We start from the raw sequence: 25,828 nt of genomic DNA on the forward strand, positions 1-25,828 counted from the left end.
AAAAAAAAAAAAGTGCTCAACATCACTCACCATCAGGGAAATGTAAATCCAAACCACCCTTGTTAGGATAGTTATTATCAAAAAGACAAGAGATAACAAGGGTCTGGCAGAACGTGGAGGAAAGGGATCCCTTGTTCACTGTTGGTGGGAATGTAAATTGGAATGGCTGCTATGGAAAACAGCATAGAAGTTCCTCAACAAAATAAAAATAGAGCTACCACATATCCAGAAATCCCACTTTCTTTTTTTTTTTTTAATTTTTTTTCAACGTTTATTTATTTTTGGGACAGAGAGAGACAGAGCATGAACGGGGGAGGGGCAGAGAGAGAGGGAGACACAGAATCGGAAACAGGCTCCAGGCTCTGAGCCATCAGCCCAGAGCCTGACGCGGGGCTCGAACTCACGGACCGCGAGATCGTGACCTGGCTGAAGTCGGACGCTCAACCGACTGCGCCACCCAGGCGCCCCCAGAAATCCCACTTTCAAAGGCAAAGAAAACATGAGCTCAGAAAGAGATCTGCACCCACATGCTCATGGCTGCATTACATACAGTAGCGAAGACACGGGCACAACCACAGTGTCCATCAGGGGATGGTTGGATGAGGAAACTGGTATATAAATACAATGGAATACTGTTTAGCCATAAAAAAGAATGACATCTGGTCATTTACCTGGATGGACACTGAAGGGATTATGCTAAGTGGAATACGTCAGACACAGAAAGACAAATACCATATGATCTCACGGATATGTGGAATCTAAAGAGCAACGAACCAAACTCAGACACAGAGAACAGACTGGTGGTCACCGGAGGCGGGAGGCGAGAGGGGGTGAAATGGGTGAAGGTGGTCAGAAGATACAAACTTGCAGTTATAAAATAAATAAGGGAGGAGGCTGTAATGTATCCCATGGTGACTATGGCTAATGATACTGTATTGCACATTTGAGAGTTGCTGAGAGATCTTAAATGTTTTCATTCAATGAAAAAAATTGTAACTATACATGGTAATGGATGTTAACTACACTTACTGTGGTGATTGCTTCAGGATGTATACAAATACCAAATTATTATATTGTAGACCTGAAACTTATATGTCAATTATATCTCAACTTTTTAAAAGTTGAGCTTATAGCAATTCACATTTGAGTGGCGTCTGAAGGCCTGACACCACCTTTGATAACTTTTGATGCTCCTCCAGATGTCAATTCTTTTTTTTTTAACGTTTATTTATATTTGAGACAGACAGAGACAGAGCATGAACAGGGGAGGGGCAGAGAGAGAGGGAGACACAGAATCTGAAACAGGCTCCAGGCTCTGAGCTGTCAGCACGGAGCCTGATGCGGGGCTCGAACTCAAGGACCGTGAGATCATGACCTGAGCTGAAGTCGGACGCTTAACCGACTGAGCCACCCAGGCGCCCCCAGATGTCAATTGTTTTAAGAACACATTGTATTTGCAAGGATAGGGGAACATGGAGATCATATTATCGGCCTGTAACAGAAGTGATTTCTATTCCGTACAGAAGTGAGATGTAAAAACTACAAAAAAAGACAGGGGAGGGGCATCTGGGTGGTTTAGTTGGTTGAGCACCCGACTCTTGACTTTGGTTCAGGTCACGATCTCACAGTTTGTGAGATGGAGCCCTGCATCAGGCTCTGTGCTGACAGCATGGGGCCTGCTTGGGATTCTCTCTCTGCCCCTCCCCCACCCGAGATCTCTCTCTCTCTCTCTCTCTCTCTCTCTCTCTCTCTCTCTCTCTCTCTCTCTAAGTAATAAACTTTAAAAAAAGAGAAACAGGAGAAACATTCTCAATGACCAGGGAAGTGTGAAGAGTCTTAGTTTTGGAGGATCAAAGGGTGTAGAGCAGAAAAGTGACATAATGACAAATTAGAAGACCAAACACCCTAAGGGAGACTTATATTCTTACCATAGTTGGGCCAGTTTTTCATTATTGAAAGGGAACTATGTTGCCTAAAAACACTGTAAACCCAGTAGGAAGTCAGGAGCAGTGGTCTGAGACACGCCGCAAATCAAGCTTCTGTTCTCTGAATGAAATAAAATAAAAATAAAATAATTCTTCCCAATAAAGCACTTTTCATCTTGGAAGAATGCCCATTTTGCATCTGCTAAACATTTTTTGCATCGTTTTCCTTTATATGGTTGGCACAGGGTTGGCACTTAACAAAGGCTTGAGAAAGGAGTGAGGGTGTTTTGTTTTGATCTCTTCCAGCTCTAAACCTGCATTATTTAATGCTTATGTCTAGTGAGGTGAATGGCCGCTAGAAGAATTTCAGTGTCTGTGAGGTAAGTGGTGTGTGAGTTCATCTTAAAGGAGTCCTGAGTCTGAGGAAGCTTGATAATCATCCAGTGGAAAATGTAGATGCTACAAGAAAACACTTCAGTGCAAACTGGCCTCTGTTGGAAAGAAGAAATCCAATGAGAAAACCTTCCTTACATGAGAAGTTTCGAGTGTCGGGTAGAGTTGTCGAAACAACCCAGAATATACAGACTAGTACTGTCACCAAGTGCGTTCCAGCCTTTCCTATACTGAGACATCTGTCACTTACCTCCCTCCTTCCACAAGTTGGCCTGGCTTATCACATACTCTGTACACTTCTCCAATAAAAGCCAATACTTGATATTCACTCTTTGGGTTTGTTCTGGTGTGGGTATGGTTTTTATTTCAACCTTCACTTAGAAAAAATTATAGGAACAACATGAGTGCTATATCCCTTTTACTGAGATTTGCCTATTATTAATGCTTGACACTTGGTTTTCTCCTCCACGTGTACCTGACTGCTGTCATTCGCTAACCCACTAAACTTCCTAAGGATGTGTTGTGGTACCAAGAACCTTCATCCCTGAACACTTTAACATGCACATTCTAAAAACAGAGACATTCTGCCTTGGGACCACAAAACAATGCCTGACTCAAACTGAACACTGATACAATACTATTATTGAATGAATAGTCCATGTTTCCATTATGCCAACTGTCCCAATAATGTTCTTCACATAAATTTTATTCCAGTCTAGGATCCAACCTAGGCTCACACATTGAGCTCACATTACATTTCTTAATCTCCTTTAATCTAAAACAATTCCCCAATGTGTGTCTCTCAAACATAGATATTTTTATTTTTATTTATTTATTTTTTGGGGGGACAGAGAGAGACAGAGCATGAACGGGGGAGGGGCAGAGAGAGAGGGAGACACAGAATCGGAAACAGGCTCCAGGCTCTGAGCCATCAGCCCAGAGCCTGACGCAGGGCTCGAACTCACGGACCGCGAGATCGTGACCTGGCTGAAGTCGGATGCTTAACCGACTGCGCCACCCAGGCGCCCCCAAACATAGATATTTTTGAAGAACACAGGGCAGTTGGTCTGTTGAACACTCTGCCCCAAACTTGGGTTTGCCTAATGTTTCCTCACGACTAGATTCAGGTTATGCATTTTTTTTTTTGCCAAAAATACCACAGAAGTGATGTGTCCTCAGTGAAGCAATGATATCAGAAGCCATGTATCAGTTCATCCCATTACTAGCTGTTGTTGGATTACTTAAGGTGTTGTTAACCAGATTTCTCCCACAGCAAAGGTATCACTTTCCCCTGGATTATGTTTTTGAACTTAGGCCTATAGCTCCTTAGGCAGGATGGTCAAGAACACTTAATATACCAGGAGCTCCAGGATCAGTGCCTGGTCGTGTCTCCAGCCTCAGCCACTGGTAACGAACTCAGAGCTGACCAAGGCCCAGAAGCCTCCTTTCCTTCCTTCCTTCAATATTTATGGAGCAACGAATACATGTCAGGTACTGCTTGAAGTGCGGAGATAGGCTGAGAATAAAACAGAGTCCTGCTCTCAGTCCTTCTTAGCTCCAGAAGTCCTGGCGGGCTCCCTCTGCTGGGCCTCATCACGGGCTCTCCTGAGATGTAAGAGTAACCAGTAACAGAAAAAACCAACACAGACTTTGATAAGAACCCAACTCTGGTCCTCCGTGTCTGTTTAGAATGTTTGTATTCCTGTCTACGGTTGTTCTCAAGTCAAGATTAACAAAACCTGATGTATTTCTTGGAGAGAAAGGGGTAGAGTGTATGTGGGTTGAAAGCCAGTTCAAAATAACAGCTTTTATCAAAGACAAAGATGCTATTCAGAGATACATTCAAAAACATTATAAACCAGTCAGGATGGACTTCCAAAATCATGTTCAAGAAGGCAGGGAAGAGAAACCACAGAAATGCAACACAGGGAACAAGAGAAAAAATAGCAGACTTAAGCCTTAAAATACCAATAATGACATTAAGTAGAAAATGCTTCAGTTCAATCCACCAATCCTAAGACAACAGTTGGTGGAATAAATTAAAAACCCGTCACCCAAACATGTGCCGTCTGTAAGAAACGCTCTTCAAATTTAATGATACAGGTAAATGGAAAGTTAAAGGTTGGGAAAAGAGACATGATGCAAACATCAAAGAAAAGGAGAAGCAAGATTGTTCTTTTGCTGGCTGTCTAGACTTAAGAAAGTGTTGAAGACAACGTTAATAATGCAGATTAAACTTTAAAATGTGTCACATCTGTAGCTGTTCCATTATGGACAGCACAAAAAAATGAGAAAATACTCTCCAGTATTTGAAAACTATTATGAGGTTCAGCACAAAAGTCCCTCATGTCATTGCCCGAGGGACACAGGTAGTTCCAAAAGAGGTTTTCAGTTGTGTAAATATAACTTGTAGGAGGGCGAAAATGCTGGAATGAAAAGTTTGATTTTTCCTCTTCTCTTCTGTCCTCGGTTGTAAGCTCAAGGAGCGTGCTCACAATGAGAAGAGTATGCCCTTGGCTTTGGTCAGAATGTGCCCCCACCCCTGATTTTGAGCTACTGGAGGCCAACACACTATGCTCTCCACGTCACTCAGACTATAGCACATCCTTGGGGTGCCTGGGTGGCTCAGTGGGTTGAGCAGCGTCCAACTTCGGCTCAGGTCATGATCTCACGGTTTGTGAGTTCAAGTCCCACATTGGGCTCTGTGCTGTCACCTGCGGAGCCTGGAGCCTGCTTCAGATCCTCTGCCCCCTTCTCTCTTTGCCCCTCCCCTGCTCGTGCTCTCCCTCAAAAATGAATAAACATTAAAAAAAAAACCAACTATGTAACACATCCTTTCTTCATCAGGAAATGCTAATTATAAGGGTGGAGATCAGGAAGGGTCTGCAGGCCACCCACTTGTGGCTAAGGGCGTGGTTAGGGAGGGAAGGAAACAAGACAACTTACCTCGCACATTCCACACATTCCAAACTTGGACATTGTAGTGTCCCGGGGGCGGTACTCAGAGTAGTAATTTCAACGCAGGGCTAGGCTAAAGCTAGTGAGGAATTAGAATGGGTTGAAAACACACTACATGAAAACTTGTGAATTCAGTAGAAAATATAATTTTTTTTATAGCTTCCCTTGTGGACTTTTCATCCTATTAACTGATACTTAGTTGCATTTAATAAAGGTGATCACATGTAAATTGCTTATTGACGTTTATTTTTCTAAATTCTCAACTTTTCCAGCATTTATGACCTTTATAAAAACTTATTTTTAAGTACATTTATTTATTATTATTTTAATTTTTTTTTGTTTGTTTTTTAATGTTTATTTTTGAGAGAGAGAGAGAGACAGAGACAGAGCATGAGCAGGCAAGGGGTAGACAGAGAAGGAGACACAGAATCTGAAGCAGGCCCCAGGCTCTGAGCTGTCAGCACAGAGACCCATGCAAGGCTTGAACCCACTAACTGTGAGATACTGACCTGAGCTGAAGTCGGACACCTAACCGACTGAGCCACCCAGGTGCCCCAAGTTTATTTATTTTTGAGAGAGAGACAGAGCGTAAGAGGGGAGGGGCAGAGAGAGAAGGAGGCACAGAATCCGTAGCAGGCTCCAGGCTCTGAGCTGTCAGCACAGAGCCCAACATGGGGTTCAAACTCATGAATGGTGAGATCACCACCTGAGCCAAAGTTGGATGCTTAACCGACTGAGCCACCGCAGCGCTCCTATAAAAACTTTCCAATGTGGCATCTCTGGTTTTCTTTAAATAATGAAGTTCAAGAAACATTTTATCTCAGTTAAGAAAAGGAGTCGTGGATTCTCCCCGCAGTTTTCACCTCACGCCTGGGCGGGGTGTCAGGGTGCAGGGGATTCTCTGGTACTGGGTCGGGGCCCCCAGGGGGATTCCCCGCATTCACTCGGCCGGCCGGGCTCAGCTCCCTGTGGCCCCTCAGGTGCTGGAGCAGCGTGGCTCTCTGCCTGTAGGCCTTCCCACACTCCTCACACGCATAGGGCTTCTCCTCCGAGTGGACTCTCTTATGTTTCTTGAGATCTGACTTCCAACTGAAGGCGCGCCCACATTCCGGGCACTGAAAAGGCTTCTCTCCCGTGTGGATTCTGACATGGTGACTAAGACCCGTCTTCTGACTGAAGGCTTTGCCACACTCTTTACACTGATAGGGCTTTACCTTGTTGTGAATCGCCTGGTGTTCGATAAGATGCTCGCCCCTGGTGAAGGCCTTCCCACACTCAGGGCACTGGTAGGTTTTATCCCCAGTGTGGATTCTTGTATGGTTCCGCAGGCCGGTTGACCGAGTGAAGGTCTTCCCACACTCACCACACTTGTGTGTTCCTGGCTCAGGGGGGTTCCCGTGCTTCCCTCCCAACCTGTGCTTATTAAGGCCCGAGCGTTGGCTGAAGGCTTCGCCACACTCACCACATTTATAGGGCTTCTCCCCAGTGTGGCTTCTTTGATGTATGACCAGGGTTGAGCTCACGCTAAAGGTTTTGCCACACTCAGCACACTCATAGGGTTTCTCCCCCGAGTGGATTCTGTGATGTATTATGAGTTCTGAGGTCCGGCTAAAGGCGCGTCCACACACAGGACATTCAAAAGGTTTCTCTCCAGTGTGGATTCTCTGGTGTTGGTTAAGTCCTGCATACTGAGTGAACGCTTTTCCACACACTTTGCATTCATAGGGTTTTTCTTCACTGTGAATTCGCTGATGCTCAATCAGATGTGAACGTTGCCGGAAGGTTTTCCCACACTCGTTACATTCATAAGGCTTCTCCTTGTGGAATCGCTGATGTTCAGTTAGGTCTGAACTATGGCAGAAGGCTTTTCCACAGTCTGTACATTCAAAAGGTTTCTCTCCAGTGTGGACACTTTGATGCTTTGTAAGAACTGATCTCCGACTAAAACACCGGCCACATTTACTACATCGATATGGCTTTTCTCCAGTGTGGCTTTTGAGATGTTGGAGGAGGCCTGCTTTCTGACTGAAACCTTTGCCACACTCTTGACAGTGATAAGGCTTTTCCTTGCCATGAAGCTCCTGGTGCTGGCTAAGCTCTGACCGTCTGATGAAGGCCTCTCCACGCTCTGTGTGTGAGCATGGCGTCTCCCCGCTGTGGGTCCTCCTGTGCATGTGAAGGCCTCTTGTCCAGGTGAAGGTTTTCCTGCATTCTTCACAGGCAGAGACTTTTCTGCCTGGGGCACCCCCGTCCTGCCTTTCCAAAGTTCCACTGGGCTCCCTGTCCCCTGTGTATTTGGCATGCTGAGATGAAGTTCCATCCTGTCCATCAGACCCCTTCCCACAAGGCTCTGTTTCTTCACAGAGTTCCTGCTTCACGTCTAACATCACGTTGTCAGTCCTCACTCCACCATCTGGAACAACAGACCACACAACTTGAGGAGAAAAGATAACTCAAAAGCAATGTAAGAGATAGACAGCTGGAAAGGTTAGTCTTGATTTTAGGTTGATGTTAACAGAAGATATCGCATCATCTCTTATGTTAGTCGTGGTACAGGTGTGGAAGCGAGAAAGAACAAAGCATGGCTGAGTTACCAGCAGCGTGTGGCAAAGGTGACAGGCTGTCACTTCTGTAGTGACATAAGACTGTAAGTCCCATCTTGCTGATGGACTCTCCACTAACACCCTTCCTTGCTGGCTTGCTGGCTTTGATGAAGAGAGCCACCACCACCATACAGAGAAGCCATGTGGCAAGAGTGGCCTTGGCCAGTGGCCGGCAAGGGACTGAGATAGAGAAGTCCCTGTCTGACAGAGAAGTGAGTCCTGCCGGCATCGATGTAAGGCTGGAAATAGATCCTTCCCCAGTCACAACCCAGATGAGACCTCAGCCCTAGCACCTTGACTACAACCTTGTAAGAGACCCAGAAGCACGGGGCCAGCTGAGCCAACCCAGACTCTTGACCCACAGACATTGTGAGATAAAACGTGTATGGTTTTAAGCCACTAACTTTGTGGTACCCTTGTTAAGCAGCAGTTGATAACTATGTACAACTAGCACAAAAACACAAAGCTTCCTCAGTGTAAGAACTACTACAACTAAAAAGAAAAGAGTGGAGGGGCACCTGCCTGGCTCAGTTGGAAGAGCACAAGACCCTTGATCTCAGGGTTGAGGTCAAGGCCCATGTTGGATGTAGAGGTTACTTAAAAATAAAGTCCAAAAGATAAAAATAAAAAAAAAAGTAAAAGCATATACACGCACATGCACATGCACGTTGAAAAGCATATACACGCACATGCACACACACATATGAATGTTTGTACTTATGTTCATATATTCATATATTCATATGTGTATAGAGGACACATAGAACAAAAAACATAAGCAAATTATGTTAAAGTCAAATATAATTGTCCTAACAGCAATATCAATAAATGCAAATGGCTTAACTCATTAAAAAACACTAGATTTGCTCACAGAGCAAAACTGAACTCTATTTTATATATATATGTATATGTGTGTGTGTGTGTATATATTTATTTTTTAAGTTTATTTGTTTTTGAGACAGAGAGAGAGAGAGAGAGAGAGAGCGCGCGCGCGCTGGGGAGAGGCAGAGAGAGAGGGAGACACAAAATTTGAAGCAGGCTCCAGGCTCTGAGCTGTCAGCACAGAGCCCAACACAGGGCTCAAACCCACAAACCACGAGATCATGACCTAAGTCAAAGTCAGACACTTAGCCAACTGAGCCACCCAAGTGCCCCTATTTATTTTTATCTTTTTAAGTTTATTTATTTGAGAGAGACAGAGACAGTGGGGGGGGGGGGGGCGCAGAGAGAGAGAGAGAGAGAGAGAGAGAGAGAGAGAGAGAGAGAGAGAAAATCCCAAGCAGGCTTTGTGCTGTCAGTGCAGAGCCTGATGTGGGGGCTCCATCCCACAAACCATATATCATGTATCATGATCTGAGCCGAAACCAAGAGTTGGAAGCTTAAAGGACAGAATCATCCAGGCACCCCTATTTTATTCGTTTTGAGAGAGAGAGCGTGCACAGGGAGGGGAAGACAGAGAGGTAGAGAGAGAGAGTCCCAACTAGGCTCCCCACTGTCAGTACAGAACCTGATGGGGGGATCAAACTCACAAACCAGCAGATCATGGCCTGAGCCGAAATTAAGAGTCAGATGCTTAACCGACTGAGCCCCCCCCCCCCCCCGGCTCCCCTCAACTCTATGTGTATAGTCAAGAAACACATATACAGCAAAATATGTGAATAAGGATAAATTAAGCAAATGCAAATAAAAAGAAAGAATCAAGATTTTGAAAGGGGAGATGCAGGCCAAAAGCATGAAATGAGACAAAGAAGAGCACTTAAAAATGCTAGAATAAAGAATACAATTTGCAATACAGATGTAACACATATGAATAATTATACAGAAAATAACAGAGTGGCAACTTTCCTAAAGCAGAAACTATAGGTGATATAAAAAAACAGACAGGGGCACCTGGCAGGCTTAGCTGGTAGAGCATGCAACACTTGATCTCAGGGTTATGAGTTCGAGCCCCATGTTGGATGTAGAGATTACTTAAAAATAAAATCTTAAAAGAAGCACATGGGTGGTGCAGTCAGTTAAGCATCTGACTTTGGCTCAGGTCATGATCTTGTGGTCCATGAGTTCGAGCCCTGTGTTGAACTCTGTGCTGATGGCTCAGACCCTGGAGCCTGCTTTGGATTCTGTGTCTCCCTCTCTCTGTGCCCCTCCCTGTTCATGCTCTATCTCTCTCTCTCTGTCAAAAATAAACATGTAAAAATTTTTTTTTTTAATTTATTATTTATTTTTCTCTCTCTCTCTTTTTTTTTTTTTTCAACGTTTATTTATTTTTGGGACAGAGAGAGACAGAGCATGAACGGGGGAGGGTCAGAGAGAGAGGGAGACACAGAATCGGAAACAGGCTCCAGGCTCTGAGCCATCAGCCCAGAGCCCGACGCGGGGCTCGAACTCACGGACCGCGAGATCGTGACTTGGCTGAAGTCGGATGCTTAACCGACTGCGCCACCCAGGCGCCCCCCCCCCCAATTTTTTTTTAATGTTTATTTATTTTTGAGACAGAGAGAGAAGAGGATGAATGGGGAGGGACAGAGAGAGAGGGAGGCACAGAATCGGAAACAGGCTCCAGGCTCTGAGCCATCAGCCCAGAGCCCGACGTGGGGCTCGAACTCACAGACTGCAAGATCGTGACCTGAGCTGAAGTTGGACGCTTAACCGACTGAGCCACCCAGGCGCCTCCAAAAAAAAATTAAAAAAAAAAAAAAAAAAGATTCTGTCTCCCTCTCTCTCTGCCCTTCCCCTGCTCGCTCGCTCTCTCAAAAGTAAATAAACAAACATTTGAAAGAAAAAACAACTGTTATTTCAAAGGCAAAATATAAACACACATTTCAGATTTTATAGAAAATAACAATGAGAACACTACATTTCAAAACATTTGGAATTCATCTAGAGCAGTGTTCAATGAAATATTCATGTCATCAAATATTTATATTAGTAAATAGGAGAATGAAAATATATAAATCAACCCACATCAAAAGTTAGAAAACAACAACAACAAAGACAACTAAATAAACCAAGACAGCCTGCTCACTCATGCACTTTATTGGGTTTTCTCCCTTTAGTGTCTCCATTCCCACTCCTGTGCTTCTCGGGATCACCTGATACTGTCACAACCTTAAGTAAATAAGTGAGCGAGTGAATGAATAAACCAACCAACCAACCAACCAGCCAGCCAGCCAGCCAGCCAAAGGAGAACATAAGAAATGAATTAAAAAAAAATAAATGCAGACACCAAATACAATAGAGAAAAGTAATGGAACATTGTAATGGTAAAACAATTGAATACATCAATATAAATTCATGCGTGTTAGGAAAAAATATGTATTATGTAGCTCTGCCCATGAAATGTCCTAGAAGCAGTGTTACCCACATGATAAAGAACACTCCTCACACCTAGATCTTATTCTCCATTTAAAAAACCAAGGCTCGGGGAGCCTGGGTGGTGCAGTCGGTTAAGCGTCCGACTTCAGCCAGGTCACGATCTCGCAGTCCGGGAGTTCGAGCCCCGCATCAGGCTCTGGGCTGATGGCTCAGAGCCTAGAGCCTGTTTCCAATTCTGTGTCTCCCTCTCTCTCTGCCCCTCCCCCGTTCATGCTCTGTCTCTCTCTGTCCCAAAAATAAATAAACGTTGAAAATAAAATAAAATAAAAATAAAATAAAATAAAAAATAAAAATAAAAATAAAAATAAATAAAAATAAATAAAAAACCAAGGCTCCTTCAGCAATGGTTGACAGCAGATCTGGGTACAGGGAAGATACAAGGTGAGCCTGAAACAATTTATTTTGTTCAAAAAGTAAAAGCAAGCATTCAAAATTAACAGAGCCAAAATTAACAGAGATGGGAGCAAGACTGAAGACATCCACATAAGCCAAAGATGTGTGGAAGAAAGGGTGGATTGAAATGTGGTGGGTTGAAACACGCTGACTCAATACAAATGCCTATGTCCATAATGATACCCACACAGGAAAAAACCTAAAATCTCATGTCACCATTTAAGGTGCCTAATAAACCACTTCCTGAATTTGAAAACTGGTCAATAAAAGGGGGAAATAAGCATCAATCATGACTGCCTAGAAGGAAGTGACCAAACAGACATATCGGATGAAGGAAAGCTTTACTATGAAGAAAGCCAGTTAATAACAGAGAAGGAATGAAAGAATTACAAATTCATCCTGTAACTCTTAATAAAATGGTTGACCCATACGAGGTTTATCACACATTTGTAATTTGTTGACGGGGAACTGGCTATTCGCAAAGTGGCAAGGCGACACTCACAGTTGGCTATGAGGGGGAAACCAGGTATTTCCTGTCATCATGCTAAGCCGGTGATTTAAATAGCGGATCACCCGGGTATTAATGTCTCTTATTACCTAATATTAATTCTAGCCCAAAATGTTTAACTCAAATCCTTCAAGCCTTTAGATGCAACTGCCAGTTTACAGCAAATACAAGGTACGCGGGCAGCAAAGTAAAGGATACAATGAGGAAGCAATTAAAAAACTCCAGAGGCTGGGAAACTGGCCTGGGCTCATCAAAAAGTCTGGGTTATGGGGAAAAAATGGGAGTGGAATTGTTTTAATGTAGCAAAGAATTAAGAGGCATTAACAACCCCGGATTCTACCCAGAGTTGGACAAATCAGCTTTAAATACATTTTCGAAAAAAACTGAGCCAATCTGAATTTGAACTGAATTTAAGTAACATGAAGATGTACTGATGGGGGAAAGGAAAGATCATTAGCTGAACTAAATAGATCAGAAAATAGCAGACTATGAGTTCTCTTTGGTAAAAGGTATCTGTGTGTATGCACATGCGTGTACACATACCCGCATATAAATACACATGCACATAAAAAGCTACACAGATATAGAATAAAAAGTCATCAGTTGTAATAATCTCTGGGTGATAGAACATGGTGCTTTGTTTTCTTATTTTGCTACTATGTACTTTCTAACTTTGTACAATGCATATATACTTCTCTGGTAATAATGAAAGGTAGCTTTCAAAACAGTTAATATAGTTTTACAGGGTTAATATCCTATCAGTATCAACTGAAAAATGTAGGCACCAAAATTCTTTAAATAACATTTCTACTAGACCATATGCAGAAAATTCAAAGATAGATATACATATTTTTTAATGTTTATTTAAGAGAGAGACAGAGCATGAGCAGGGGAGGGGCAGAGAGGGAGACACAGAATCCAAGGCAGGCTCCAGGCTCTGAGTGATCAGCATAGAGCCTGATGTGGGGCTTGACCTCACAAACCACGAGATCATGACCTAACCTGAAGTCGGATGCTTAACCAACCGAGCCACCCAGGTGCCCTGCAAATATGGATATTTAAAACCAACCATACCACTGAGGCTGTTCTGATATGACTTACTGCCTTTTAATCATTATTACCTAAAATGTTGCCTTCATCATGTTCTTTAATAACCCTCATCACAAGGAATGAACATGTCATACTCCACACAAAAAAATTCAACTCAGAGTTCATTTCCGTCCAAATTCCCTAGAGAAAGTATTGCCTCACCTCCTTCCTCTGATGGTTGGGGCTCAGGTCCTTTGCCCTTGAACTGGATTGCTGGGGGCTGAACCCATGTGTATGAAGATTCTTCATCCAGCGTCTGAAGGGTCACTCTCTGCAAAAGGATTTCCTGTTCCAGAACACAGGCTGAAACCTGGAGACAAGCAGTAGTGATTAAGCCCTAAGGATACTGAAAATTTAAGAGACTAAACTGGTTTGGAAGGACTCCTTGAGGAATCCACAAGAAATATCTCCGAGACACTAGGAAAAAGAAAATTGAAAACAGGGTCTTATTTACCTTCTGGGGCACTGAGAAATAGCTAGAAAAGTAAGCAAAGCAAAATCTGATCAAGACTTGTTTCTGTCATTTCAATATTGCCTGTGTGTCCCTGGCCAAGTTACACAACCTGACTTTAGTTTCCATGTGTGCAAACTGGGAATGATTTCACCTCCTTTGTGGCTGAGAGTTGAGAGACCTCTAAAGTAAGGAGCATGATGCTCCTCCTAGTGTCTGAAAGATAAAATGTCTTCCTTATCTTTACTCACCATCTCTGAATCTGCAGTTCCCTCCCTCTCCCTCTGCTCAGGGCTGGCTTAGCAAGACGCTCAGTCCCCTGCTGAATGCTGGTTCTGCCCTTGCTCCCTCAGAGCTCCACAACTTAAGAAGTTTTGTTCCCAGTCACCCACAACCATATCAGACCAGTGCCTTCCTACTTGTACATTTCTTTTTCCGTCCAGATCCTCCAGCGCCGTCACCACCTCGTCCCCGCTCTCTGGATGGTGCTCCCGCACCCAGGCCTGGAGCTCCGCGGGCAGGATGGTCATGAGCTGCTCCAGCACCAGCAGCTCCAGGATCTGCTCCTTGCTGTGCGTCTCGGGCCGCAGCCACTGGCGGCACAGCTCGCGGAGTCGGCGCAGCGCCTCCCTGGGTCCAGGCGTCTCCCGGTAGCAAAAGTGTCTGAAGCGCTGTCTAAAGATCTCCCAGGCAGGGGGCTGGTTGTCCGGCACCTGACTCCTGGGGTTGTCCTCCTCCAGCTCCACCTTCACCACCGCAGGCCCCTGCTGACCCCATTCAGGGTGGAACTGGCCGGCAGACTTTCTTGCGTCCACAGCCATCCTGCCTGGCTCCTGCTGGCGTGTCACCTGGAGGCTGCTGAGGGCGCTCTAGGGCACAGAACTAAACAGGGGGTAAACGGCAGATCCTGTGAAGAACCACGCAAGACCTGTGACCACAGTAACTATTTTTATTCATTCGGTAAATCCACAAAAATGCACTAATAGAGGCCGAGCCTGTGCAGAAAGCATTGCAGGCATTCGAACTGCGTCAGTGCACAGAGCCCCGGCATCCTGGAGCGTCCACTCCACGCGGGGCAGTCAGCAATCACAACTACCAGCGGAACCCCGCGCGTAGGGTGGTGTCGCGTCACTGGAGGAGGGGCGCGCGGGCCGAGGAAGCCTCCGAATCCGGCGCCCCGGCCTCAGGGAACACTTCCAAGCCTCGTGAGGTGGCACAGGGTCGTCCGTCCGCGCGCAGGTGCGCCCACCCAGAGGGAGAGAAGCGCTGAGGAACCGCGGTCACAACAGCAGTGACCTTCGTTCGTGCTGGCTTGGCAACGACGAGCGCGGAGCCCTACTCCCTGCTCGCATCGAGGGGCCCCCACTCCGGGTCGCCCTCGCGGCTCAGCTCGTCGCGGGTCCGCAGGGCCGCTGCCGCCGGGGTCAGAGCCGGAACCCTGGACCCCAAGGCGAGGAACACACTAGGCCGCTCAACCAGCTCCGCCGCAGCGTGCGGGGCCCACCCCCCGGCTCCCGGAAGCGGCCGCCGGGCTCCCGGAAGCGCCCCCCCCCGCGGCTCCTGGAGGCCACGCCCCCTGGCGCGCGCGGCCGCGTCCCACTTCCGGCGTCTCCCGGAATACACGCAACAGGATCAGGAAAGCACAACATGCCGTCAAGAAAATGAAGTCGTTTTCATTGAGGTACACTTCTATTTAAGTTGCTTTAAATATTAGAAAATAAAAATAACCCAGTGTTTGGGATAAGAATGCTTACTTTCTAGGAACATCCTGTATAGACGAGGGAAAATAATTTGTTGAGCCTAAGGCCCATTTGTCTGGTAAAAACAGGTTATCCTTGCTGTGTGGTAATTTACTAAAAACAAATGACAACAACAAAAACTTGACCTCACTGTGTATGTGAATAGATGCTCTAATCAGCTGATACAGCCTTGGGAGGGCGGTAACATCGGTCCAACCCACTCCAACCCATCTAAGGGTGACCTGGCTTCAAGCCTCCGCACTCCTTGCTTGCTGACCTAAGTCCTTTGGTCCGTAGCAGAAATAACCAACTTCGTTTGAGATTTGCGGACCATTTGCCTTGAGGAGTGAAGGACCAGACCTTCCCAGAGGATAAAGCCTGACCGGATTGGAAAACGGCGCGAGTCTGTTCAGGGTCACGTCCACCTGTGACTACCCGCCAGGGCACCTGTTCCTCCCGCATGCAGCTCCCTCCCTTACCCCGCGTGGCTTCCCCTTTAATGCCTCCAGCTCCCCGGGGGGCAGGGAAGCCGGGCCATCCCCCCCCAGCAGCTCCAGGATCCAGGATCCAGGATCCAGGATCCAGGATCCAGGATCCGCTCTTCTCTTCGGTATGCAGTATGCACGTCTGGCTTCGGCCACTGACGGCGGTTCCTGGAGCCCGTTAGGTCTTCGCGGGGCCCAGAGGCCTCCTCAGCAGAAGCACCGGAAATGCAAGAGTGCGGACAGGACGCACCTTCCTAGATAGACAGTGTCGACAGCTCCCCAAAATGTTCTCTTCCCGGTTCACTACGTGCAAACCCTCCTGCTCTCAGGGACTGTGGACGACAGGAGTCAGGGTTACACCAAATTTTAGACAACTCGGGCTGTGAAGGCGCCAGACAAAACTCATTGGACTCGGGGCAGAGTCGGAGTCAGGGTGAAGGCTCTTCTGGACTCTGGGGGTGGGGGGAGGGGATCAGAACGTATTGTGAACACAACAAAATGACCCGGGCAGCGGAGAACTTGGATAAGCCTGTTAACACGATAGCGGTGATAAGCCGACCCGGAACAATTTAGGGACACATTGCACCCAGGCTGCGGAGGCAGGTCTTTGCGGCGCTCACAGCCCCCGGGGCTACAAGTAATGCCACGCTCGCCCGGGCGTGAGCGGCGTGAGCGGCGTGAGCGTCCGCCCCCGGGGCCGGCTGGGCAGGCCAAGCAGAGGGTCGCCCCACGCCCCTCACCTCGCCTCCGGCCCCAGCCCTCTGTCCGATCCCCTCTCCGCGCCCCGCCGCACCGCGAGCCCACGCCGACGCGCAACTAGATGCGGTCGAGTGGTCCGCGGAACTGGATCCCGAGAGGCTACTTCCGGGTTTGCACAGGTACCAGGAGGTCCGGGCGTCTCTCTGGCTTGCGGTCCCGGGCCGGTGTGGTCACGACACCCCCGCCCGCCTCCGGCTCTCGGAGCCGCCTGGCCGCTCGCCACCTGCCTCCCCACGTACCCAGTCTGTGCGGGAGGGTAGGCTTGTGCCCTTCCCGTGACCCCAGCACCGAGACGGCTTGCTGCCCGGCCATGCTCTGCCCCTCCGCGGGACGCGTTTACGCGGACGGGAGCACCGCGCACAACCCGACTGCACTGCATGGCGCCCTCGGGAGAATCGCGTGGGACGCCGGCGGCCTTGACTGTGCTCTACGCCTCTCCTGTGGTGGCTTCACGCTCCCACGGCGCGGCTGCTGTCGCGAAGCGACCTGGTACATGGGGTTCACTTCTGGGATCGGTTGACTTGAGCAGAGACCTCCCTTCCCATTCTCGCACGGCCGGATGGGCCTTGGCTAATCAGCCAAAGGCCCTAAAAGTTAAAAACATCCCCAAGAAGGCATTTTGCCTCAAAACTGTAACCTGGAGATCCTGCCTGAGTTCCCACCCTGGCAGCCTGCTTTGCAGGTCGTAGACTTAGAAACCCGCGCAATTGCCTGAGCTGATTCCTTACAAAAACACATGTTCGTACTCTATTTCTCTGGAGTACCTGAACTGATAAAATTCATCCTTAAAGTCCTACCCATGCCCTTGCCCATTTTCTTTGTATACCTTCCCAGTTCTTCCAGGCAGGATTGTTTTCTTGATTTGTGTTCATTTGTCTTTCCCATTAGATTGTAAATTCATCAAATTTGAATCCATGTTTTACTTAGTAGTAAAGTACTACTTGTAGCAGTACATACCCTTAAAATACACGACATATACGTATGCAATGACCACTCTTTAAACAAGTAACATATTGAGAAATGTGTGTTGTCCACGTCCCTGTGCAGAGAGCTCTTCTACTTGTGAATATGTTTGGCCACAAAGGTCAAATTACTGACACTTACAGTACCTATTTATTACTTTCACTTAAGCTAAATCAAGCAATAATCCTATTTTTAGGGGTGCCTGGGTGGCTCAGTCTGTTTAGCCACCTACTCTTTGTTTAGGCTCAGGTCATGATCTCACAGTTCATGGGATCCACCCCAGAGTCTGGCTCTGTGCTGATGGTAGATGATAGGATTCTCTCTCTCCCTCTCTCTACCCCTCCCTGATCTCTCAAAAATAAACTTAAAAAAAAAAAAAAAAAAAAAAAAAAAGAAGAAGAAGAAGAACCGTGGGGTGCCTGGGCGGCTCAGTCAGTTGACCGTCACACTCTTGATTTTGACTCAGGTCATGATCTTGCGGTTCGTGGGTTTGAGCCCTGCGTTGGGCTCTGCGCTGACAGTGCGGAGTCTGCTCCTGTCTCTCTGCCCTCCCCAACTTGCTCGCATGCTCTCTCTCTCAATAAATAAATTTAAAATAAATAAATAATCCTAGTTTTAAAATTTCCTCAACTTCTGGTCACCCTCCCCCCCACTTTTTTTTTTTTTTGCAAACAACCAATCAAAAAGATCAAACTTCACTTTGTTTCTATTTTCTCTGCCATTAAACATAAACCTCTTCTTAAGTTGTCATTCTCCAGATAAGCAAATTCTTGTCTCCAGGGCCCAGATGTATCATGAGCTAGAGGGTGATGATGCCAATGAACTAGAAAGCATATCAAGAGAGATCTGGCCCAATGATGCCAGGTCTTAATTTTTCAAAATAAGATGGAAATCCAGGCTTTTACATAAAATCTCTAACATTTTAAAGTTGGCAGCTAATTCAATTCTTAAAAACAACGAAAGGGCTACAAAAATGTCTGCCAAATGTACCTGAAACTTTGGCTACCGGTTTTCATCTCTGGCATAATTCCTACTGCCAGAAAGCTCAGTGCATCAGCACATTTCATGGGAGAACTCATTGAATCGGCTGAAAATTCCTCAAATGTACAGGTATTGTGTGAAAGCCTAGATTTTCAATTTTGAGGTGTCTAACTTCAGGGAGATTTAATGTCTCCACTTCTCTCTTATTTTTAAAATATTTATTGACTGTTCCCGCTGGCCTGTAGACTTCAACCTCTCAAGTATTTCCTATCTAGACCTTGAAACAGAGCAAAACAATAGAAGTACTTTGATGGCAGTAAGTATGAACAATTAGCACCTCCAATGTTTTCTTGGCATTTATTCATACCATCCCCATACAAATATTAATATAGTGAAATACCCAATTTATATATACTCTCTATAAGCTTTCTAATTTCTTTTTTTAAATCTTTTTTAATGTTTATTTATTTGTGAGAGAGACAGAGAGCGAACAGGGGAGGGGCAGAGAGAGAGGGAGACACAGAATCTGAAGCAGGCTCCAGGCTCCAAGCTGTCAGCACAGAGCCCGACTCGGGGCACAAACCCAGGAACTGTGAGATCATGTTCTGAGCTGAAGTCAGATGCTTAACCGACTGAGCCACCCAGGTGCCCCATAAACTTTCTAATTTCTTAAGTCCTGGTAGTGAAAAGTATATTTCATTCAAAGTAGAAGACGACACCAATGCTTCTCAGACTGTTTATTTCAAGGCTGAAAAAATAAACTAATGCATAATGAGAACATCAGCGTCCAGATGATTACAGTAGACAGTGACCTCAGCTTGAAACATCTACTGTTTTTTAGCATAAGAAAGAAGGGGGAGGTCCACCTGGCTTGCTCAGTTGGTTAAGCCTCTGACTCTGGTTTCAACTCAGGTCATGATCTCACGGTTGGTGAGTTCGAGCCCCACATTGGTCTCTGTGCTGACAGCCCGGAGCCTGCTTGGGATTCTCTCTGTCTCTCGGCCCCTCCCCCACTCTCTCTTTCACTCAAAATAAACTTAAAAAAAAAAAAAGTCAGGAGGATGCAGGAGAAGGATTAGAGGCTCTGGCACCTGATGTCCCTTCAGTCCCACTACAATATGTGAGCACATCCACCTGGAGTGCTGGATGGCCAAAGGTAATTCTGGGACTTTTCCCCCAGAGATAAACTGGAAGAGAAATGTGTATCACTGAGATTTAAAAAGGCGGGGGCGCCTGGGTGGCTCAGTCGGTTGGGCGGCCGACTTCGGCTCAGGTCATGATCTCGTGGTCCGTGAGTTCGAGCCCCGAGTCGGGCTCTGTGCTGACAGCTCAGAGCCTGGAGCCTGTTTCAGATTCTGTGTCTCCCTCTCTCTGACCCTCCCCCATTCATGTTCTGCCTCTCTCTCAAAAATAAATAAACGGTAAAAAAAATTTTTTTTAAATAAAAAAATAAATAAAAAGGAAAAAAGAGGACGTATGAATGAAGTGCGGAGTTGAGGATGCAAATATACATTATAACTCCTTCCTAAAAACTGCCTTTCCCCTAAGCTGACAAAGTGCACGGCAAGGCGTAAAATTTCATGAGCTGCTTTGATGTGTTTGAGCCTCACAGGGACCCTTAGGCCTAAGTGGGCTCTCCTGCTCTGGCCGGATCTGCCTCCCACCCAGCAGGAAATGCTCCCCACCCGGCTGGTTCGACATTAGACTAGCTGCCCTCCACCTCAGCCTCAACCTACCAGGTTTCACCTCCTCACCTGTGCACATTATTCAAACACGCCAGTCACATCCTCCCAAGAAATCAGGGCCACCTCGTCCTCTTGTTACTGCAAAGCCTGCATCCCAAAGTGCCAGTTTGTTCCTCGTGCTCCCCTGTGGCCCTGGATGTCGTGCTGAGAGTGTACCTCCGTCCGGCACCAGGTGTCACCTGTTTGTCCATCCTCAGAACATGAGGGCAGGTGGCCCCCCACCCCTGGCATCAACAGGGTGAAGGGGAGATGAACAAAAGGGCAGATTACCTCACTGAGCAGTCATTTGAAAACCTCTCCCTAGTTCACCCCTCATTTATGTAACTTTAAAAACAGCATCACATCCCCATGCAGCCTGCTAAGTTCTCTGCAGGGAACACACATGACATCTTTGTGGTCCTCTGCCCACAACACGGGAGTCTCTGGGTCATCGGGATAGTCAGGGTATGTGATGACAGTGACTTCAGGAAGCAGAAGGGCAGACGGGCCATAAGGGAGGAGACTGGAGGAGCAGGAGGCAGGGCAGCATTCCCTGCAGAGTCAGGCAGGATGCGAGCAGTCTGTTCCCCTGACGCCGCCAGCTTCTTTCACCCGGATGTGTGACATCAGACTGTCTCACGGCCTAGAATAACAACGGAATGGACACACCACATCCTGACGTCCCGAACTTACCACACAGCGATAGGGTCTGTATTCAGCATAGCTTTCTAGAGTGGTTCAGTAAGGCCTGATGCATGATTAAAGGCTTTCTTACAGTTAGGACACAAACACAGACTTCTGCCCTCTGTGGATCCCCTGATGATGAACAAGGCTTGACCTCTGAATGAAGGCTCGTCCACACTCCTCACACTGACGGGGCTTCTCCCCATTGTGGATCCTCAGGTGTGGAGTAAGGCTGGTGCCCCCTCGGGAAGCTCTCCCCCATTCCTTACACAGGTAGGGTCTCTCTCCTGTGTGGCTTCTCTGGTGTGGACCCTCAGATGTCCAATAAGGTGTGAGCTTTGCCTAAATGGTTTACTGCACTCTTTACACCCAGAGGGTCTCTTCCCAGTATGGATACTCCGATGATGAACCAGGCCTGTGTCTTGACCGAAGGCCTTCCCCCATTCATTATATCGATATCGTTTTATTTTATTATGAACTTCCTGGTGTGAAAGAAGGGCTGGTTTATAACTGACAGCATTCCCACCCTGGTTACATCGATAGGGTTTTTCCTGAGTATGGATTCTCCAGGGGCGAACCACCCCTGAGCTCTGAGCAAAGGCCTTCCCACACTCCTTACATTTGTGTTGTTTGACTCTTATGGAGTCGACCTTTTGCTGTCCTGATTTGCCCTCACATTGAGGTTTCTCCACATCTTGCATCCTAGAAAACATCCAATGTGCTCCTTTCCGTGGAACTTGGCTTTGGAGCAAATTCACCACTCATAGTCCCGGTTCAGCCTTCTGCTGGAAGAGCAAGTCAATGATTTAAATGTCACATGTCCCATATAAAGGGTTTTGATGAAAGAGTAGGATAGATAATCGAGAGCCATCATCCTAATGGTTTTTGACACTCACTGCACCTATGAGTCACAGAGAATGAAGATAAGTAAATAAAGGCCCTCAGGGCCCTGGCCCAGATCTAAACTCAAAATGGCGGAATGAAATGAAAATTCCCCAAGAATCTTCCAAAAGTCCCCACCAAACACACCTTCCAGTATTTACCCCTGGTATAGTCGTCCCACACAGGATCTGGGCTGGCCCATGACCCACTTTATTCAACAGAATGTGGTGCAAGTAAAGCTGTGTCAGCTCAGGGACGAAGACTTTACCACCGTGCGTCTGCGTCCTTGAGATCCTGAGCTGCCCTGTAAGAAGGTCAGTCACCCTCTAGAGAGATGGCGGGAGAGCCCATGAGAACCTGAGGCCATCACAGTGTCTCTAGAGGCCTAGTTTTCTGCCTCCTGATAAGGCAGGAGACAAGGGAGCAAGGTATTTTGGGCAGCACAGCCCAGGAGGGCCCTGGATAACACAAACTGGTATCACGTGCAACAGTAGACACCCTCAGAAGTGTGGGAGACAATTCATGGTCGTTCCTTTCAGCCACTACGTTTTGGGGGTGGTTTGGTACACGGAAATAGACAGCTGAAATGCCAATCCATCAGCCAGTTTTTGGTGATGCTCACGGCAACACCACGAATTGGGTAATAGATTTAGGAACTGAAACCTAAAACTTAAGTGAGTGGCCTAGGATCACATGGCAGGTGAGTGGTAAAGTCTGGCCTGGAACACAGGTCTTCTACAGGAATCCAAAGCCTGTGCCCTTTGTTTTTACGATGAAGGAATAGATACGCCTGGGAAAAACTTCAACAGTACAAAAGGCATAAAAGTAAAATGTCCAAATCCTCACTTGTCTTTCTGCATCACCCTGCGTGCTCCCTGCACTCACTCCGCAGGCAACCACCGCAGCCTCGCTGCCCTGTGATGGATCTACCATGGCGATTCAGTGCCTGTCATTTGCGCCTGCACTTACGGGAAGTTTTTCTCCCAGGAATTCCACACAAGTGTCAGACTTTTATATAAAGATACCTACTGATGCACGGTGCGTAATAAAAATACTACAAACAGCTTAGATGTATATCAGCAGAAGACTAGTAAATTAATTATATGTATGCAACACAAAACTAAAGACCTATTAAATGAATAAAGTAGTTCTATTGATAAGAGTAGTATTATTTAGGGGCACCTGGGCGGCTCGGCCAGTTGAACGTTGGACTTCGGCTCAGGTCATGATCTCATGGTTTTGTGAGTTTGAGCCCCACATCAGGCTCTCTGCTGTCAGCACAGAGCCTGCTTTGGATCCTCTGTCTCCCTCTCTCTCTGCCCCTACCCTGCCTATGCTCTCTCTTTCAAAAAAGACAAATAGACTTTTTAAAAAGTTGGTGAGCATACTAAAAAAATAAAATAAAGTAAAATGTACCCAGGATTTGTCTTAATCACATGGGAAGGACTATCATGAAGAAGTTTCAATCTCCACAGATCCCTAGGAACAGCAGGTGTGGCACCTCGTGCAGGCCACGTGGGAAGGCAGGAGGCAGGAGGGGGGAGAGTGTGGCCTAGAGCTTTACTGGAGTTTTCCAGAGAAGGAATAGGCAAGGTAGGGTAGGTTGCTGAATGAGCTCAGGATCGCATAGTTTGAATGATTCTACAGGGATGTTCTGCGGTTATCCGCCACCTTGCCCCGGGGGAGATTTACAGCTGGAGAAATAGGGGACTGGTGTGCGAGAGTCTGATAAAGGAGCCTGATAAAGGAGCCAGCTGGGGAGCAGACTCTGGATTATCTGGTTCAAATATGGAAAGGGTACTTGCAGGGAGTTCTCCACTGTCTCTAGGAATCAGCTAGCTCTCCCAGGGGCACCAGGATCAAGGTCCTAAATGCCAGAACATCAAGAATATAGAAAATAAGAAAATACAGTCCATACAGGATAATACCATTTGACCTGGGGGGCCTGGGTGGCTCAGTGGGTTAAATGTCCGACTTTCGCTCAGGTCATGATCTCATGGTCAATGGGTTCAAGCCCCACAGAACTCTGTGCTGACAGCTCAGAGCCTGGAGCCTGCTTTGGATTCTGTGTCTCCCTCTCTCTCTGCCCCACTTCTGCTCACACTCTGTCTCTCTTTCTCCGTCCCTCAAAAATAAATAAACATTAAAATAACAATAACAAAAATAATCCCACTTGACCTAAAAGAGGGACAGGGGCTTGAGAGGCATGGAAAGATTTTAGAAATATGTATATATTAGAGAATGTTGGAATGGAACTTTTATTTTCATTATATGTCCTTCTCTACTACAATTTTTGAAATATAAACTATTGTTCTATAATAATAGCCCTTTTAATAATTAATTTAAAAATATAATAGTAGAATCTATTGTAGTAAATGTATGGTAGATTTGGGCATCTATTTTTTTAATGTTCATTTATTTTTGAGAGAGAGCTAGCAGGGGAGGAGAAGAGAGAGTGAGACACAGAATCCTAAGCAGGCTCCAGGATCTGAGCTGTCAGCACAGAACCCGATGTGGGGCTCGAACCCACTAACAGTGAGATGGTGACCTGATCCAAAGTCAGATGCTCAACCGTGAGCCACCCAGGCGCCCGATCGGCATCTATATTTTTAAATAGTTCCTTGGTGATTGGATTCATAGAATTGAAAAGTGCTATCTTAAGCAGAACATAATGAAATGAAATGAAATGAAATGAAATGAAATGAAATGAAATGAAGTGAAATAAATAAAAAAATAAAATAAATAAATAAATAAATAAAATAAAATAAAATAAAATAAAATAAACACAAAACCAAAATTCAACAATTTTGAGTATCTTAATTCAAAATTAAATCAGCTCTGGATATACTCACTTTGTAAATAACCTTTTGGTGTTAAATTTATTCTACCCCCAGACACCACTTTTCTTGCCAGAAATACAGCTCCCAGGCGGATGCGATCTACTCAGTGCTTCAAAACCTCCACCAGGATTTACATTTTGAGGCTTTGTTCTCTTGCACAAGCCTGTGCTCCCAAGGATCACACTTTGGCTGGACGGTCAGGGCTGATCTGCAAGGCTCACAGGTCCCACGTCCTTGTTTGTAGAGCTTGGCTTCAACCTAAGGACATACAGGTAGAGCTGGGTTTACAAGACCGTCACAGATATCGGGCAATAGCTAAAACCTCAAAATTTGATTAAAAAAAATCTGCTACGGGGGCGCGTGGCTGCTCAGTGGAGCCCGTGATCTGGGTTCGAAGTTCAAACTCCTCGCTGGTTGTAGAGATTACTAAAAAATAACATGTTGTAAACAATTCCTATGGATACAGGAAGCAGAATAAAGAGATCTGTGTCATAATCAATTCACACAAAGCACATAAGCAGCAGAGCTTCAAAGAGAAAACAAAAGGACAACGCTTTAGCCCAGCAACAAGGGCCGGAAATCCCCTCGCTTACACAGGCCCCCTCTCTTTGCTGGCAGACCCTTCGTGTCTAATCAAGGAAGGATGGATTAACCTTTCCCCACCTGTTGTGTGCCGTCTCCAAACTCTCCAACAGGGTCACCGCCTGCTCCCGGCTCTCCGGGTGCTGTCCCCGCACACAGGCCTGGAGCTCGGCGGGCAGGATGGTCAGGAACTGCTCCAGCACCAGCAGCTCCAGGATCTGCTCCTTGGTGTGTGTTTCTGGGGTCAGCCACTGGTGGCCCAGCTCGCGGAGCTGGCGCAGCGCCTCACGGGGCCCAGGCGTCTCCTGGTAAGGGAAGAGCCTGAAGCGCTGGTGTAAGACCTCCTGATAAAGGTGCACCTCCCCCAGCCATTCAGGCTTCTGCTCCCAGGAAGGGTCCTTCTCTTCCTCCACCTTCGGTACACTCAGAGCCTCCTGTTCCTCCTTGGTGTGGACCTCAGGAGTATGTGTCTATTTCTGGGCTCTCTATTCCAT

At 46.5% G+C, this 25,828-nt stretch overlaps 2 protein-coding genes and 1 long non-coding RNA gene across 4 annotated transcripts in view; 1 reads left to right on the top strand and 2 right to left on the bottom strand.

Moving 5' to 3' along the window:
• Positions 1-5,893: 5,893 nt before the first annotated feature.
• Positions 5,894-15,217, bottom strand: LOC101091367 (zinc finger protein 883-like). The gene is made up of 3 exons (XM_006931347.5): positions 14,115-15,217; positions 13,407-13,554; positions 5,894-7,689 (listed from the first exon to the last, which is right to left on the bottom strand). Exons 1-3 carry the CDS (start codon positions 14,514-14,516, stop codon positions 6,101-6,103), a joined length of 2,139 nt encoding a protein of 712 aa, XP_006931409.1. The 5' UTR covers positions 14,517-15,217; the 3' UTR covers positions 5,894-6,100.
• Positions 15,218-15,294: 77 nt separating this feature from the next.
• LOC123385644 lies at positions 15,295-17,474 on the top strand. The gene is made up of 2 exons (XR_006598577.1): positions 15,295-15,376; positions 15,732-17,474. It is a non-coding gene; the product is annotated as an uncharacterized LOC123385644 (long non-coding RNA).
• A 3,999-nt stretch (positions 17,475-21,473) lies between these two features.
• LOC111560574 (zinc finger protein with KRAB and SCAN domains 8-like) overlaps positions 21,474-25,828 on the bottom strand; it is a 31,779-nt gene continuing 27,424 nt past the window's right edge. For both annotated transcript variants that reach the window (XM_045058467.1, XM_045058466.1), the window contains exons 4-5: positions 24,765-25,010; positions 21,474-21,931 (exon numbers count right to left, since the gene is read on the bottom strand). The gene's annotated coding sequence lies outside the window, so the exon portion shown is untranslated. The remainder of the gene's footprint in view (positions 21,932-24,764; positions 25,011-25,828) is intronic.

This window comes from Felis catus, chromosome B2 (genome assembly GCF_018350175.1).
Source record: "Felis catus isolate Fca126 chromosome B2, F.catus_Fca126_mat1.0, whole genome shotgun sequence".
NCBI lineage: Eukaryota > Metazoa > Chordata > Mammalia > Carnivora > Felidae > Felis > Felis catus.